This window comes from Odocoileus virginianus, chromosome 17, assembly GCF_023699985.2.
Source record: "Odocoileus virginianus isolate 20LAN1187 ecotype Illinois chromosome 17, Ovbor_1.2, whole genome shotgun sequence".
Taxonomy (NCBI): Eukaryota; Metazoa; Chordata; class Mammalia; order Artiodactyla; family Cervidae; genus Odocoileus; species Odocoileus virginianus.
Genome location: NC_069690.1, coordinates 24160795 through 24172205, shown reverse-complemented (window position 1 = coordinate 24172205; position 11411 = coordinate 24160795). Strand labels below are relative to the sequence as shown.

The 11411-nt window shown below is 50.6% G+C and overlaps 1 protein-coding gene across 1 annotated transcript; it reads right to left on the bottom strand.

Annotated features, from left to right (window-relative positions):
• Positions 1-1929: 1929 nt before the first annotated feature.
• AIPL1 (aryl hydrocarbon receptor interacting protein like 1) lies at positions 1930-11182 on the bottom strand. Its single transcript, XM_020882848.2, has 6 exons — positions 11087-11182; positions 10134-10313; positions 4937-5125; positions 3726-3902; positions 3478-3619; positions 1930-2217 (listed from the first exon to the last, which is right to left on the bottom strand). Exons 1-6 carry the CDS (start codon positions 11180-11182, stop codon positions 2015-2017), a joined length of 987 nt encoding a protein of 328 aa, XP_020738507.1. The 3' UTR covers positions 1930-2014.
• Between the last annotated feature and the right edge of the window lie 229 nt (positions 11183-11411).

Here is an 11411-nt window from a genome sequence, read left to right as displayed (position 1 = left end):
TGGACTAGACCACACAAGGTCCTGCGACACATCCAGGCATCAGTCCAGCTGGGAGGACCATAGATGAATTGAGACCCTCACTGTCCCCAGGAAAAGAGGCAGCGATAGAGACACTGCATACAGAAGATAGACAATACAGGAGGCTAGGAAGCCTGTAGGCCACAGTGTGTGTCCTCAAATAATGCCTCTGCCAGGCTCTTCATCTGTTCTGAGCCGCCTCTGAGATCCAGATCCCACCCAGGCCTTTCTTCCAGCACAGTCAGGAGCTGGTGAAGGTCCCTTCTGCTCCCATCTCCCAGCCCCCGCCCTCCTCCTCCTCCTTCTCTAGCTCAGAGCCTTCTTTCCAGCCTAGGACGTTCCTTCCTCCCATCTTCTGCAGGTCATGATGTCCCCTTCCTCTGACCGCCGCTAACATCTCCACCTGGTTTTCAGACAGTACACCCGGCAGCTCATCAGACACTGAGCCTGAATCAACCAAAAATCGGTCGACCTTTTTCCTCCACAGTGGGAGGACTTAAACCTCAAATCTTCCCAGTGCCACAAATGGGAAGAAAAGGAAAAAATTTTCCCACGTTAAAATAGACACTGCCACTCCTGAAGCCAAGAATATCCTCATTTTATTGTCTGAGCCACCTAGGAAGCCCTCTGGTGGTCCAGGGGTCCTGAATTCAGAACCACAGAAAAATGCAATCACATTGCACAGCCATCTTCATGTAATTGATGTCTACTGATTTGCAAAGTTGAGAGTCAACCAGTGGACAAAGCACGGAAGACTTAATCTGGTGACAACATGGAGATGTTAACAGCCAAAATGATGGGAGAGTAAAGGTACATCGGATCGGTGAGGGAAGAGTGGGAGATAGGAGGGGAGATTGTAGCGCTGCCACCCTCATCCTACACACAGGAGAGTTCCTGCAGCCCAGTAGGGAGCTCTAGATGAAGTGTACCAAGTTACAAAAGCAACCAAAGAACTAGCAATGTGACTCCCCAAAATTAGAAGGAGAAGGAAAGAAGGTGATGCTCTTGATCCAAGAGCATCAAAGCATTCAATTCTCACTTTGCACTAACATGGGGTAAAAAGGACATGTGGGAAAACTGATTTATACATATTATTCGGAGCCAGAGAAAACTACCAAAATAGTAAAAACAAAAACAAAAACAAAAAACGGGGTCCATTAAAATTGCTGGCTCTAAAAGATGGGGGAGTTTGGGCAGGAAATTTCACTTTTATTCATAAGCTCTTCTGTGCCCTTGGGGTTTTTTGTTTTTGTTTTTTTTTAACCCTGGTCATGTGTCAGTAAAAAATGTTGTTTCCCATATCAGTCAACATAGGTTGGTGCAACCAGCAGACACTACAACCGCCTGAACAGTTAGCCCTGAAGGAACTGAAGATGGAGGCAAACGGACTGCTGACTGCCGAGCCCTCAGCAGTGCAGCCGACCCCAGTAGGCACCCACAGGGGATTCAGGGTGGAGAAAAGCAGGATACTGCGCCTATGTAATTAAGGTGCATCTCAAAGGAATGATTTTACTAAGTCCAGACTCTTGCATATACATATGTATACTCTCCTATACATAGAAAAGTGCTAAACTTGTTAACTTGGAATGTCTGACTTTCTTTAGTTAACATCAGTCTTTTGAAGTTCCCAGTACCTGGTCTTTGTTGCAGACGCTCATGTATCTTAGCTCCTCCCTTACCTCTTAGGAGCAGTCCCTCGAGCTGAGAGGCTGTCTTCTGGCGCGTGAGTCCTTAGAAAGTCCGCTGAATATAACACAATTCTCAACTTCTAGGTTGTGCATTTTTTGTCAGTTGACGCATTATTTTGATTTTTAAAATTAATTTAAACTTTGAAAAACTGACACCGAAATCCTGACCAACTGCACCAGAAATGTCCAGTACCCTGCTGTCGGACTGGGTGTGCAGGGGCGACAGTGAGACGGCGGGATGGGGAAGGTGGAGGTGGGGGGAGCGGGTGGAGGTGGGGGGCGGAGGCACGAGGCTTGGCGCCTGCGCACTAGCCCAGCATGTTCCGGCAGCGCAGTCGCTCCTCCTCGCGTTTCTCCTCCAGGCGGTTCTCTAGCAGCCTCAGCTCCCTCTGCACCGCCTTCTTCATGGACGGCTCCAGCTCCAGCACTTTCTCCAGGTCCGCCTTGGCCTCCGCCTCATTCCACACCTCGGCGTGAGCCCGGGCCCGCACGTAGTAGGCCTTCACGATGCCTGTGGGGAAGATCCTGCTGTATCCGCCGCCTGGCCCGGGAGGCAGCCCTCACCCGACACGCGACACGCGGCTGGGCTTCACCAGCTAGCGCAACATTTAACCTTGGCCGTGATGACCCTTAACCTCTCTGTACCTCCGGAGCCCGGCCCCTCCACTATAAAATACGGACGACTATAATAATCGCAGTACCCACTCCCCTTCCACGGACCCTTCCAAGACCCGGTAACTAATTTTATATTCACAACTTTTAAAGTCTTTTCTTATAGAGGCTCCCCAAATGATACAGCTCCAGGTCCTATCCCTAAACCTGACTCTTACGGTCGTTATGAGAATTAAATGAAAGAAATGCAGAGAAGTGTGTGGCGCAAGGTAAGTGATCCTGTAACATTCTTCAAACGTCATCTTCACAAATATCGCCATATCCCCCATCACAGATACTCAGTTCAGTTCAGTTCAACCGCTCAGTTGTGTCCGACTCTTTGCGACCCCATGGACTGCAGCACCCAGGCTTCCCTGTCCATCACCAACTGCCGGAGTTTACTCAAACTCATATCCATTGAGTCGGTGATGTCATCCAACCATCTCATCCTCTGTCGTCCCCTTCTCCTCCTGCCTTAAACCTTTCCCAGCATCAGGGTCTTTTCAAATGAGTCAGCTCTTCGCATCAGGTGGCCAAAGTATTGGAGTTTCAGCTTCGACATCAGTCCTTCCAATAAACATTCAGGACTGATCTCCTTTAGGATGGACTGGTTGGATCTCCTTGCAGTCCAAGGGACTCTCAAGAGTCTTCTCCAACACCACAGTTCAAAAGCATCAATTCTTCGGCGCTCACTCAGTTCAGTTCAGTCGCTCAGTCGTGTCCGCAGCACACCAGGCCTCCCTGTCTATCACCAACTCCTGGAGTTTCCTAGGATATACTTAATATTGTTCTCTATACTGACTGCCCCCCGCCCCCCACCTCCTTTTAAAACCCATTGACTGCTCCACACAGGTTTGGTGACTTTTATTTGTCCTAATTCACCGTAAAATAAAATAACCTCCCACAACACCACAAAGCACCATTCATCCATCACCTGTAACACCGTTACAGGCTTGGGGAAACCCTGCTGGGTGGAAGATTTGAAGTCTTGACCAGGTCAGGAGAGAGAGTTTCGAAGGTTTGTGCATGTGACTTTGGACCCGTGGGCGGGATGGGACCCCTGCCCCGCCCACACCGCCCCGCCCACACCGCCCCGCCCATCTCGCCCCGCCCCGCCCACCTGGGTGGTGCCGGAGGATGTCACTCGTGTGTTCCAGCACCTCGTAGTACTCCTCCTTCTTCAGCAGACACTGGCAGTAGTTCAGGATCAGGGTGTTGATCATCTTCTCCAGCTTCAGCCACTGCACCTCCCAGGGTTTCTCCTGTCGGGTGGAGAAAGCTCTGCTTCCGCCACGCCCCCACCCTTCCCCACCGCGGCCATGGCCGGCGCACCCCACTTCCCATCCCCACTGGCAGGCAGCCTCCCACCTTGGTCTGCAGGTTCCTCAGGCAGACGATGGCTTCCTGGTACTTGCTGGAGGCCTCCTCGTAGCGGCCCAGCTTGAAAAGCCGGTTTCCTTCTCCATGGAGGATGGGCACCGCCTGCATCTTCTCATGGTTATTCAGGTTCCAGGTCTCCCTCTGGTACTGGCTCGGGGACTCGACCTGCTCCAAGAGCTGCAGGTCAGTGACGCAGGGACCCCGGGTGCCCGTAGCCTAGTAGGGCAGGCCCTTTCCCCTGCAGGGGACTGGAGACAGTTTGACCCAGAACATCTCACTAAAGTCAGCTCTGCATTTTCCACAGTGAGGATTGGTGGGCAGAACCATGCTTGCTGGCCAAGCACAGGCAAACAGGGAAAGGAAGTAAGTGCCGCCTCCCGACCACCATGGCTTTACCCTAAATTAGAGCCTTTGTGCAAAGTAAGAAAAGGTAATTTGTCAACACACTTTACTGATAATATTCAGAAAATTGCCATGACACTCATTTTGTTAGAACAAGACACTTTATTGCCATCTACTGGAAAATTATCATTATAAAATCACAAATATATATTGTCTCTAACGAGAACCTTAGAGGCGATGCCTTTGTGCAGTGCACAAGCTGTGCAACTGTTCAAGCAGACCCTGAAAAGGCCCCTTGTTAATGCAATTCTCTTATTTATTTTTACTCACCCGTGCAACCCTCAGGCTGAACCTCAGCCTTGGCCATTAGCTGAGTCCTGCTCTGGTTCGATGCTCTCCCACCACCCCAGAGACAGGGGTCATCAGTCACATTGAGGGCCAAGGGAGACGGTATGGATGGTTCCATGCAGTTCTCCCGCTATTGGAGAACCAGATCGGAACCCACAAACCACAGGGTCTGGGGCCTGAGGATGTAATTTTAAGCTTTTGAGGGGAAAAGGAAGTAGATAACCAATAGAAATAAAATGCCTCCAAAAATAAAAAAGAATAACATTTTTTAAATGGGTCTCAAAGGGGCTTTTCCTTTGGAAAAGGCAAAGGATGTTTTTTTTTTTGGTGGAGTGGGAGGATCCAATTCCAGTTCTCCGGTGGTTTAGGAACCCTTTCTGGTTTTCTAAAGAGGATCTGGGTGATGTCCAGTAACCCGTGGGACTGGGCTCCCTTGATGCCCACTGGCCCCAGTTGTTCTCTGATGCGGGGACTGTCCCTACCCCACCTCCCACACCCCAGGGTCACACCTGCAGCAACTCGATTATGAAGATCAGTGGCTGAGGCTCCTTCTGTAGCTCATCCAGATCCTCGTAGCCCAGTGTGTGGTAAGCAAACATGTTGGCCAAGCCACACGTGTGCACGTGCCACTCCGTGGGGTCCTTACCCTCTGCCATCTGCCGCAGGCTCCGGGACAGGATGGGGTAAACCCCTGTGTGCTGTGGGGAAAGGTGGGCAGATGGTATCAGGCTGTCTGCTCAGAGCCAGCTGGGCCACAAAGAGCCCATTCTGGGCATCCCCCAGAGCAGAACCCCTACCCCCCCCCCCCACACACACACACTTGTCCCATGGCTGTTACTACTCATCTGATCACTGCACCTACCTGTATGCAGAATGCTCTACACCTGTTAGTACTTTTAATCCTGACGATGACCCAATGAGAGGGGCACTATTATTCTCCCTATTTTATAGATTTGTGAACTAGAGCCCAGAGAGGGTAGGTGATTTGTTTAAGGTCACACAGCTAGCAAATGATAAAGTCAGGATTCAAACCCAGCTCCGGGGTTCATGCTGTAGCCACAATGCTAGGCTGCCTCTTGCCAGCCCTTGTGGTTGATTCTAACAGGTTTCTCTCCCAAGGAAACCCTGAGTCCATGGAACCTGTGACTCACAGGGAGGGGAGCATGGAAAGTAGTGGAAGGACCAAGGTTCCAAGTCCTTGAAGGCCAAGTTGGTGTCCTGATGGCACTGCTGATTGGCAGCGATCCTGGATCACTGCAGCCCCGAGTTCTGCCCCCTGGGTTGCACCAGTCTGGTACTGGGGCTGTTGCAGGGGTTAAGTGAGATGGTGCTGAGGTAAGGCCAGCTCATCACAACCTCACCCAGCACAGGAACTGGGGTGGCCACCCTCGGGGGGGTGGAGATGGGCTAGGAAAATCAGCTGCTTGTCCTCAGTGAGGACAGAGCTAGGATGCCCCACAGAGCTCCAAGGACTGCTCTCCTGGGGCCGGGTCCTCGGATGGCCCATCTCAGCCTCCTGCCTGGCAACTCCAGTAAAGACACCCCAGGAAAGTGAAGGGGCAGGAACGGTTCAGCTTGGTCTCCAAGCCACCAGTAACAGGATGAAGGTCACCCCGCCCCGTCCCCATCAGCCAGGATTAGCCCAGAGTGGCTTCGGCATCCTCATGAGCAAGATGACCAGATGGCAGTTAAGCCTGTTGAGATTAAGCCTGGATGAAGGGAGGGAGGGGCCCCCGAGGAACAGCTTGCTGCAGGGAAGGCTCACTCCCGGCCCACGCACAGCAGCCACCAGCTCCCTAGAAAGTCAGTGGTTAGTGCCAACCCTGCAACCATGCGGCTGCTTGGACATGACCGCAGACCAAGGCCGGGACCTCAGACCAGTACCACTCTAGTGCCACCAGGATGCTAGTCAGCACGCTGGGCTGTGGGATGCCACCAGGAGTGGGCAGAAATCCCAGGAAAAATATAGAGGCCAGAACTCCGTGGCTCCACACCCTTCTCCGCAGCACCTCCACTGAGATTGGCCCGGGGGACCCCAGGACCATGCCCCTCTCTGGGACTTCAAGGCCAGAGCCTGGTTCTGTCTGAGGGGCTCTGTCTATTACTATCTGGAGATTACAAGCTGGCACTCGGGAGGCCACATTCAACTCCCAGGTTGATTTCGTTTCATCCTTCACATGGTGGGGTTTTTGTGTTAATGAGTCGCCAACACTTAAGCATTGAGAGAGTTCACAGACTAATGAAAATTTCTGGTTTGTGTCCAGAACTCAGACTATCCGGCCACACCAGACCTGCCCCTTCACACAGCAGCCATCCAGTCGGAGATAAGGAGAATCTGCCCATGTGAATGGAGCAAATAACCTTCAGTCACCCAGGGTCCCTGGCCCCTGTGGAATTTGCATTTGTAACCCCTGGCCTCGGGTTTCCCAGGAAGCTCAGTGGTAAAAAATGCGCCTGCCAATGCAGGAGACTCCCTGGGTCAGAAAGATCTCCTGGAGTAGGGAATGGCAATGCTCCATTATTCTTGCCTGGAAAATTCCATGGACAGAGGAGCCTGGTGGGTTACAGTCCATAGGGTTGCAAAGAGTTGGACGCAACTGAGCAACTGAGCACACACACACACACACACACACACACACACACACACACACACACACACTCACACTCACAACTCTGGCCTCACTGAACAGGGCACCAGCAGCAAATTCAGCATAGAGACCAGTGTGCTTCCTGGCGGAGAGGCACCGCATTTCAGGGCAGAAGCTCCCAGAGCCCCTGACCACCCCTGCCTCTTCACACTTCCTGGCCTGGATGCTACCTCACTCCCTACTTCTAAGCCTGGTGAACTCCTATTCATCCTTCAACACCCAGATCAATGTCATTTTCTTCAAGAAGTTCCTGCTATGATCCTCAAGCAGTTAGTCACCCCCTTCCTGTGGCTCTAAATCCCTCTGTCCTCACTTATTTATATTGTGGTGCCACCTGCCCTGCATTGTAATTGCCTAGGTGTCTGCTCCTTGTCCAGAATTCAAGTTCCTTGAGAGATGGGGACTTTGCCTGTTTCATTCCTAACACCTAGCACAGGCCAAACCTGGTGCCCACTGAATGTTTTCAGATAGACAGGCATACAGATAGATGATGGCTGGATGCTTAGTGATGAAAGAATGAATTATGAATAACTGGTTGAAGGGGAGGATGGATGAATTGATGCCTAAGTGAATGGATAGAAAAGTGGATAAAAGATGAACACGTAGGTGAGTACATAACTCTAGGCTGCCCCAGTGGCTCTGTGGTATAGAGAAGCCACCTGCCCATGCAGGAGATGCAGGTTCAATCCCCGGGTTGGGAAGATCTCCTAGAGGAGGAAATGGCAACCCACTCCAGTGTTCTTGCCTGGGAAATCCCATGAACAGAGGAGCCTGGAGGATTACAGTCCATGGGGTCACAAGAGTCAGACACTTCGTAGTGAATAAATAGCAGTTACAACAAAATAACTCTGGTAAGTGTGTGTGTGTGTCTGTGTGTGTGTGTCTGTGTGTATACACATGCATGTGGACGTGAGAAATCATAGTGGCTGTGAACTGGGAAGAGATGGGGGGTGGGGCTATTGGAAAAACCAATAATCTTTGTGGCGTAAAAATGACCAGCCTGTGAGATGGGCACTCATGTGCATGATGTAGCCAAAAGAACACAGGCCCCACAGGGAACCAAGAACCATGCCCACATTACAGGAATAACAGCAGTTTGTGGTTCTGCGAACAACAGCTCAATCAACCAATCAAGAATTTATTGACAGCTCTCTGCACTCTACACTCCTACATTAGCAAACATGCATTCTATGGAGAAGGAGCCCTTGTTGGTGACCAAGCTTGTCTAACATATGGCCTAAATGACAAGCACATATGGGTCTAAAAAAAGTATAGGAGCTTTGTAAGCAAAGTCAATAAATACCATTTTTAAACTAACTGAAACCACTAAAAAAAGCCGATTTTCTGAAGACTTGTTAAAAATAAGCCATCTTTTAAAAATTAAAACATCAGGATAAAGATGCTCAACTAATATTTGCTAGTGTGAAAGTGAAAGTGTTAGTTGCTCAGTCCTGTCTGACTCTTGGTGACCCCATGGACTGTAGCCCTCCAGGCTCCTCTGTCCATGGGATTCTCCAGGCAAGAATACTGGAATGGGTTGCCATTTCCTCCTCCAGGGGATCCTCCCAACCCAGGGATCAAATCTGAGTCTCCTCTATCTCCTGCATTGGCAGATGGTTTCTTTACCATCTGAGCCACCTGGAATATTTGCTGTGATGAAGAAATGAATAATTCCTTGGTTGGGACCTCTAGTGGTAGAGAACGGCATTGCAGCCTGTCTAATAACCATAGTAGACAAAAGAGGATACTGTACAAAGTGGGAACCAGGGATCCACCCCTGATCCTGTTTCCGAGATGGTTTGACCCAGAGCAAGCTACTTTCCTTCTCTGAGTCTTATACCTCCTCATCAGTGAAACAAGGGAGTTAGTCTCTAAAATTCTTCTTAGTCAAAATAACAGCTCCCACTTCTCAATTGCCCCATACCATGGTTTGCCCTAGTATATGTAATACCATGTAATCCTTTCAACCACCCCCTAAAATGAGGATTTGTTCATTTCTAAATGAGGAAATAGAGTGCTAGCAGGGGAAAGGGGCTTCCCCAGGGTCACACAGTGTCTCTCGCTTTGCAGGCAAATTCTTTACCCTCTAAGCCACCAGGGAAGCCCAAACTGTGAACAGTTACTGGATATTAGATATCATTAAGAAATTGTTGAATTTAAAAAAAATATGATAAGGATATTGAGGTTATATTTTTAATACTTTTCTTTTTAGAGAAAGATACAAATTATAGTATTTACAGATGAAACGATATGGTGTCTGAAATGTGCTCTAACCACGTGGGATAAGGAAGGAAAGTGGATGGGCTTAGATGAAATAAGACTGGCCATGGATTGATGGTGCCCGGCATAGGATGATGCATATATGGAATTTGATTATACTTTTTGATGACTTTTGTATAAGTTTGAAAGTTTCTACAAGAAATGTTTGTTTAAAGGTAAGTCAGCTTTGCCATTTCTTATTTAGGTCACAGGTCAAGAAGACTGCCTTCTCCGGGTGATTGTTAAGAGTGCCTACATGAGAAAACAAGTTTGTGATGTCAGTAGGAATGGAGAGGAGGGCAGAAAAGTGACATGGCCAAAAGTCTCCAGTATCCAATGATCCTGCACACAGGTGAGGGCTGTGAGGTGGGCCCTGCTCCCGTGTCCTACCAGCCAGCCTTGACACCGACTGTCACTTTAGCAGCACCTGTTCTCATGGGGGAATCCATCCCCACCTTTGGACTTCTCACGTAGCTCAGTGGTACAGAACCCACCTGCCAATGCGGGAGACACGGGTTTGATCCCTGGGTCAAGAAGATCCCCTGGAGAAGGAAATGGCAACCCACTCCAGTATTCTTGCCTGGGAATTCCATGGACAGAGGAGGCTGGCGGGCTCATGGCGTTCATGGGGTTGCAAAAGAGTCGGACACAACTGAGCAACTAAACAACAACCACCTTCATGTTTAGGGTGGCTGCGAAGGAGGAGGCAGAGTTCTCCCGGAAGAGTGTCATTTCACCCTCACTTTCCTGAGACACAGTCAGCGTGCACAGTGCAGGTAGATGGGTGGGGCCTACTTACGATGGTGTCGCACCAGAACTCGGCCACCTCGCTGACCCGCATGGACGTCAGCAAGATCTCCCAGACCTCCAGCTTGAACATGTTCCCGATGATGATGTGCATGGGGTGGCCCACCTGCTTGCTGTCATCTATCACTGTCCGCTCCTCGTCACATTTCATGGTTCGGAAATGAAAGGTCACCTGGTCACCAAGAGAGCGGACCCTGACCAAGACCCACCTCCCAAGGGCCCCCAGCAGCCGCCCATGTCTCCGATTCCCTGGGTCATCCTCGCTCAACTCCCACCAGCACCCCCACCCAGCCAGTACTCTGCCTCCTAAAGGACCCCATCCCACTCTAGATAGCTCTGCAGGCCAGGAGGTCCTTCCTTCAAAACACCCCAGATCTGAGGCCACTGACCCAGGCATTCCGTCATCCAGGAAGCCCACCAGAGACTCCCGGACAAACCCCCTGACCCTGAATGCCCCTTCCTTCTCACTCAACATTCGGACTTCAGAAAATTCCCAAAGCCCCACCCTCACTCCACACTGAAGTTTAATTTGAAAAATGTCAAAAACACCTGGGGGACTTCTCTAGTGGTCCAGTGGCTAAGACTCCACCCTCCCAGTGCAAGGGGTCTGGGTTCAATCCCTGGTCAGGGAACTAGATCCCACATGCAAAAACTAAGAGTTTGCATGCTGCAACTAAGACCCAGTGCTGCCAAATAGATAAGTATTAAGGGAAAAAAAAAAAAAAAACGGGGAATGGGCATCAATCCAGAGCTACGCAGATGCCCAGGGTGGGGATGGGGGATGATAATTCCAGGAAGGACCTCCTGGCCATTTGTTGGCAAAGCAGAAGAAGGGTGTTTGCAGTGCCCTGTGACCCAGCTAGAATGCAGAAGGCTGCTAGAATGCAGAAGGCTGCTAGAATGCAGAAGGCTTTTTCTCTGGCCTGGGGGGTGGGTCCCACTCACTCGGGCTCCAGTGATGAAGTTGGGGAGATCCCCTGTGCCCCCATGCAGAATGGTTTTCTTGATCCCTTCCACGTTCAGGAGCAGAGTGGCGTCCATGGCTCCAGGTGCAGGGAGATGTCCAGCCGGGCTGAGATAATCAGCTAGCGGAAGGTATTTAGGACTGAGAGGTAGGGATTTGCCCTGCTGGGTGGGGTGTGAACAAGAGGAATAAGGTGGGGCCACTCCTGGTAGCCTGGGTTCTGCCCCAGCCTCTGCTTCTAGCAGTGAGGCAGGGATCCTGCCTGACATCCACCAGTACCGCCTCAGCTTCCGTTCTGTCCCCCCA

What these genes read in the sequence shown, in the direction of transcription:
- AIPL1 (XM_020882848.2), bottom strand. Translation starts at nt 11,182, where the DNA reads ATGGACGCCACTCTGCTCCTGAACGTGGAAGGGATCAAGAAAACCATT. An exon ending in ACTTCATCACTGGAGCCCGA is followed by an intron (nt 10,314 to 11,086) that starts GTGAGTGGGACC and finishes CTTGGTGACCAG; the next exon opens with GTGACCTTTCATTTCCGAAC. An exon ending in TGAGGAACCTGCAGACCAAG is followed by an intron (nt 3,620 to 3,725) that starts GTGGGAGGCTGC and finishes TCCACCCGACAG; the next exon opens with GAGAAACCCTGGGAGGTGCA.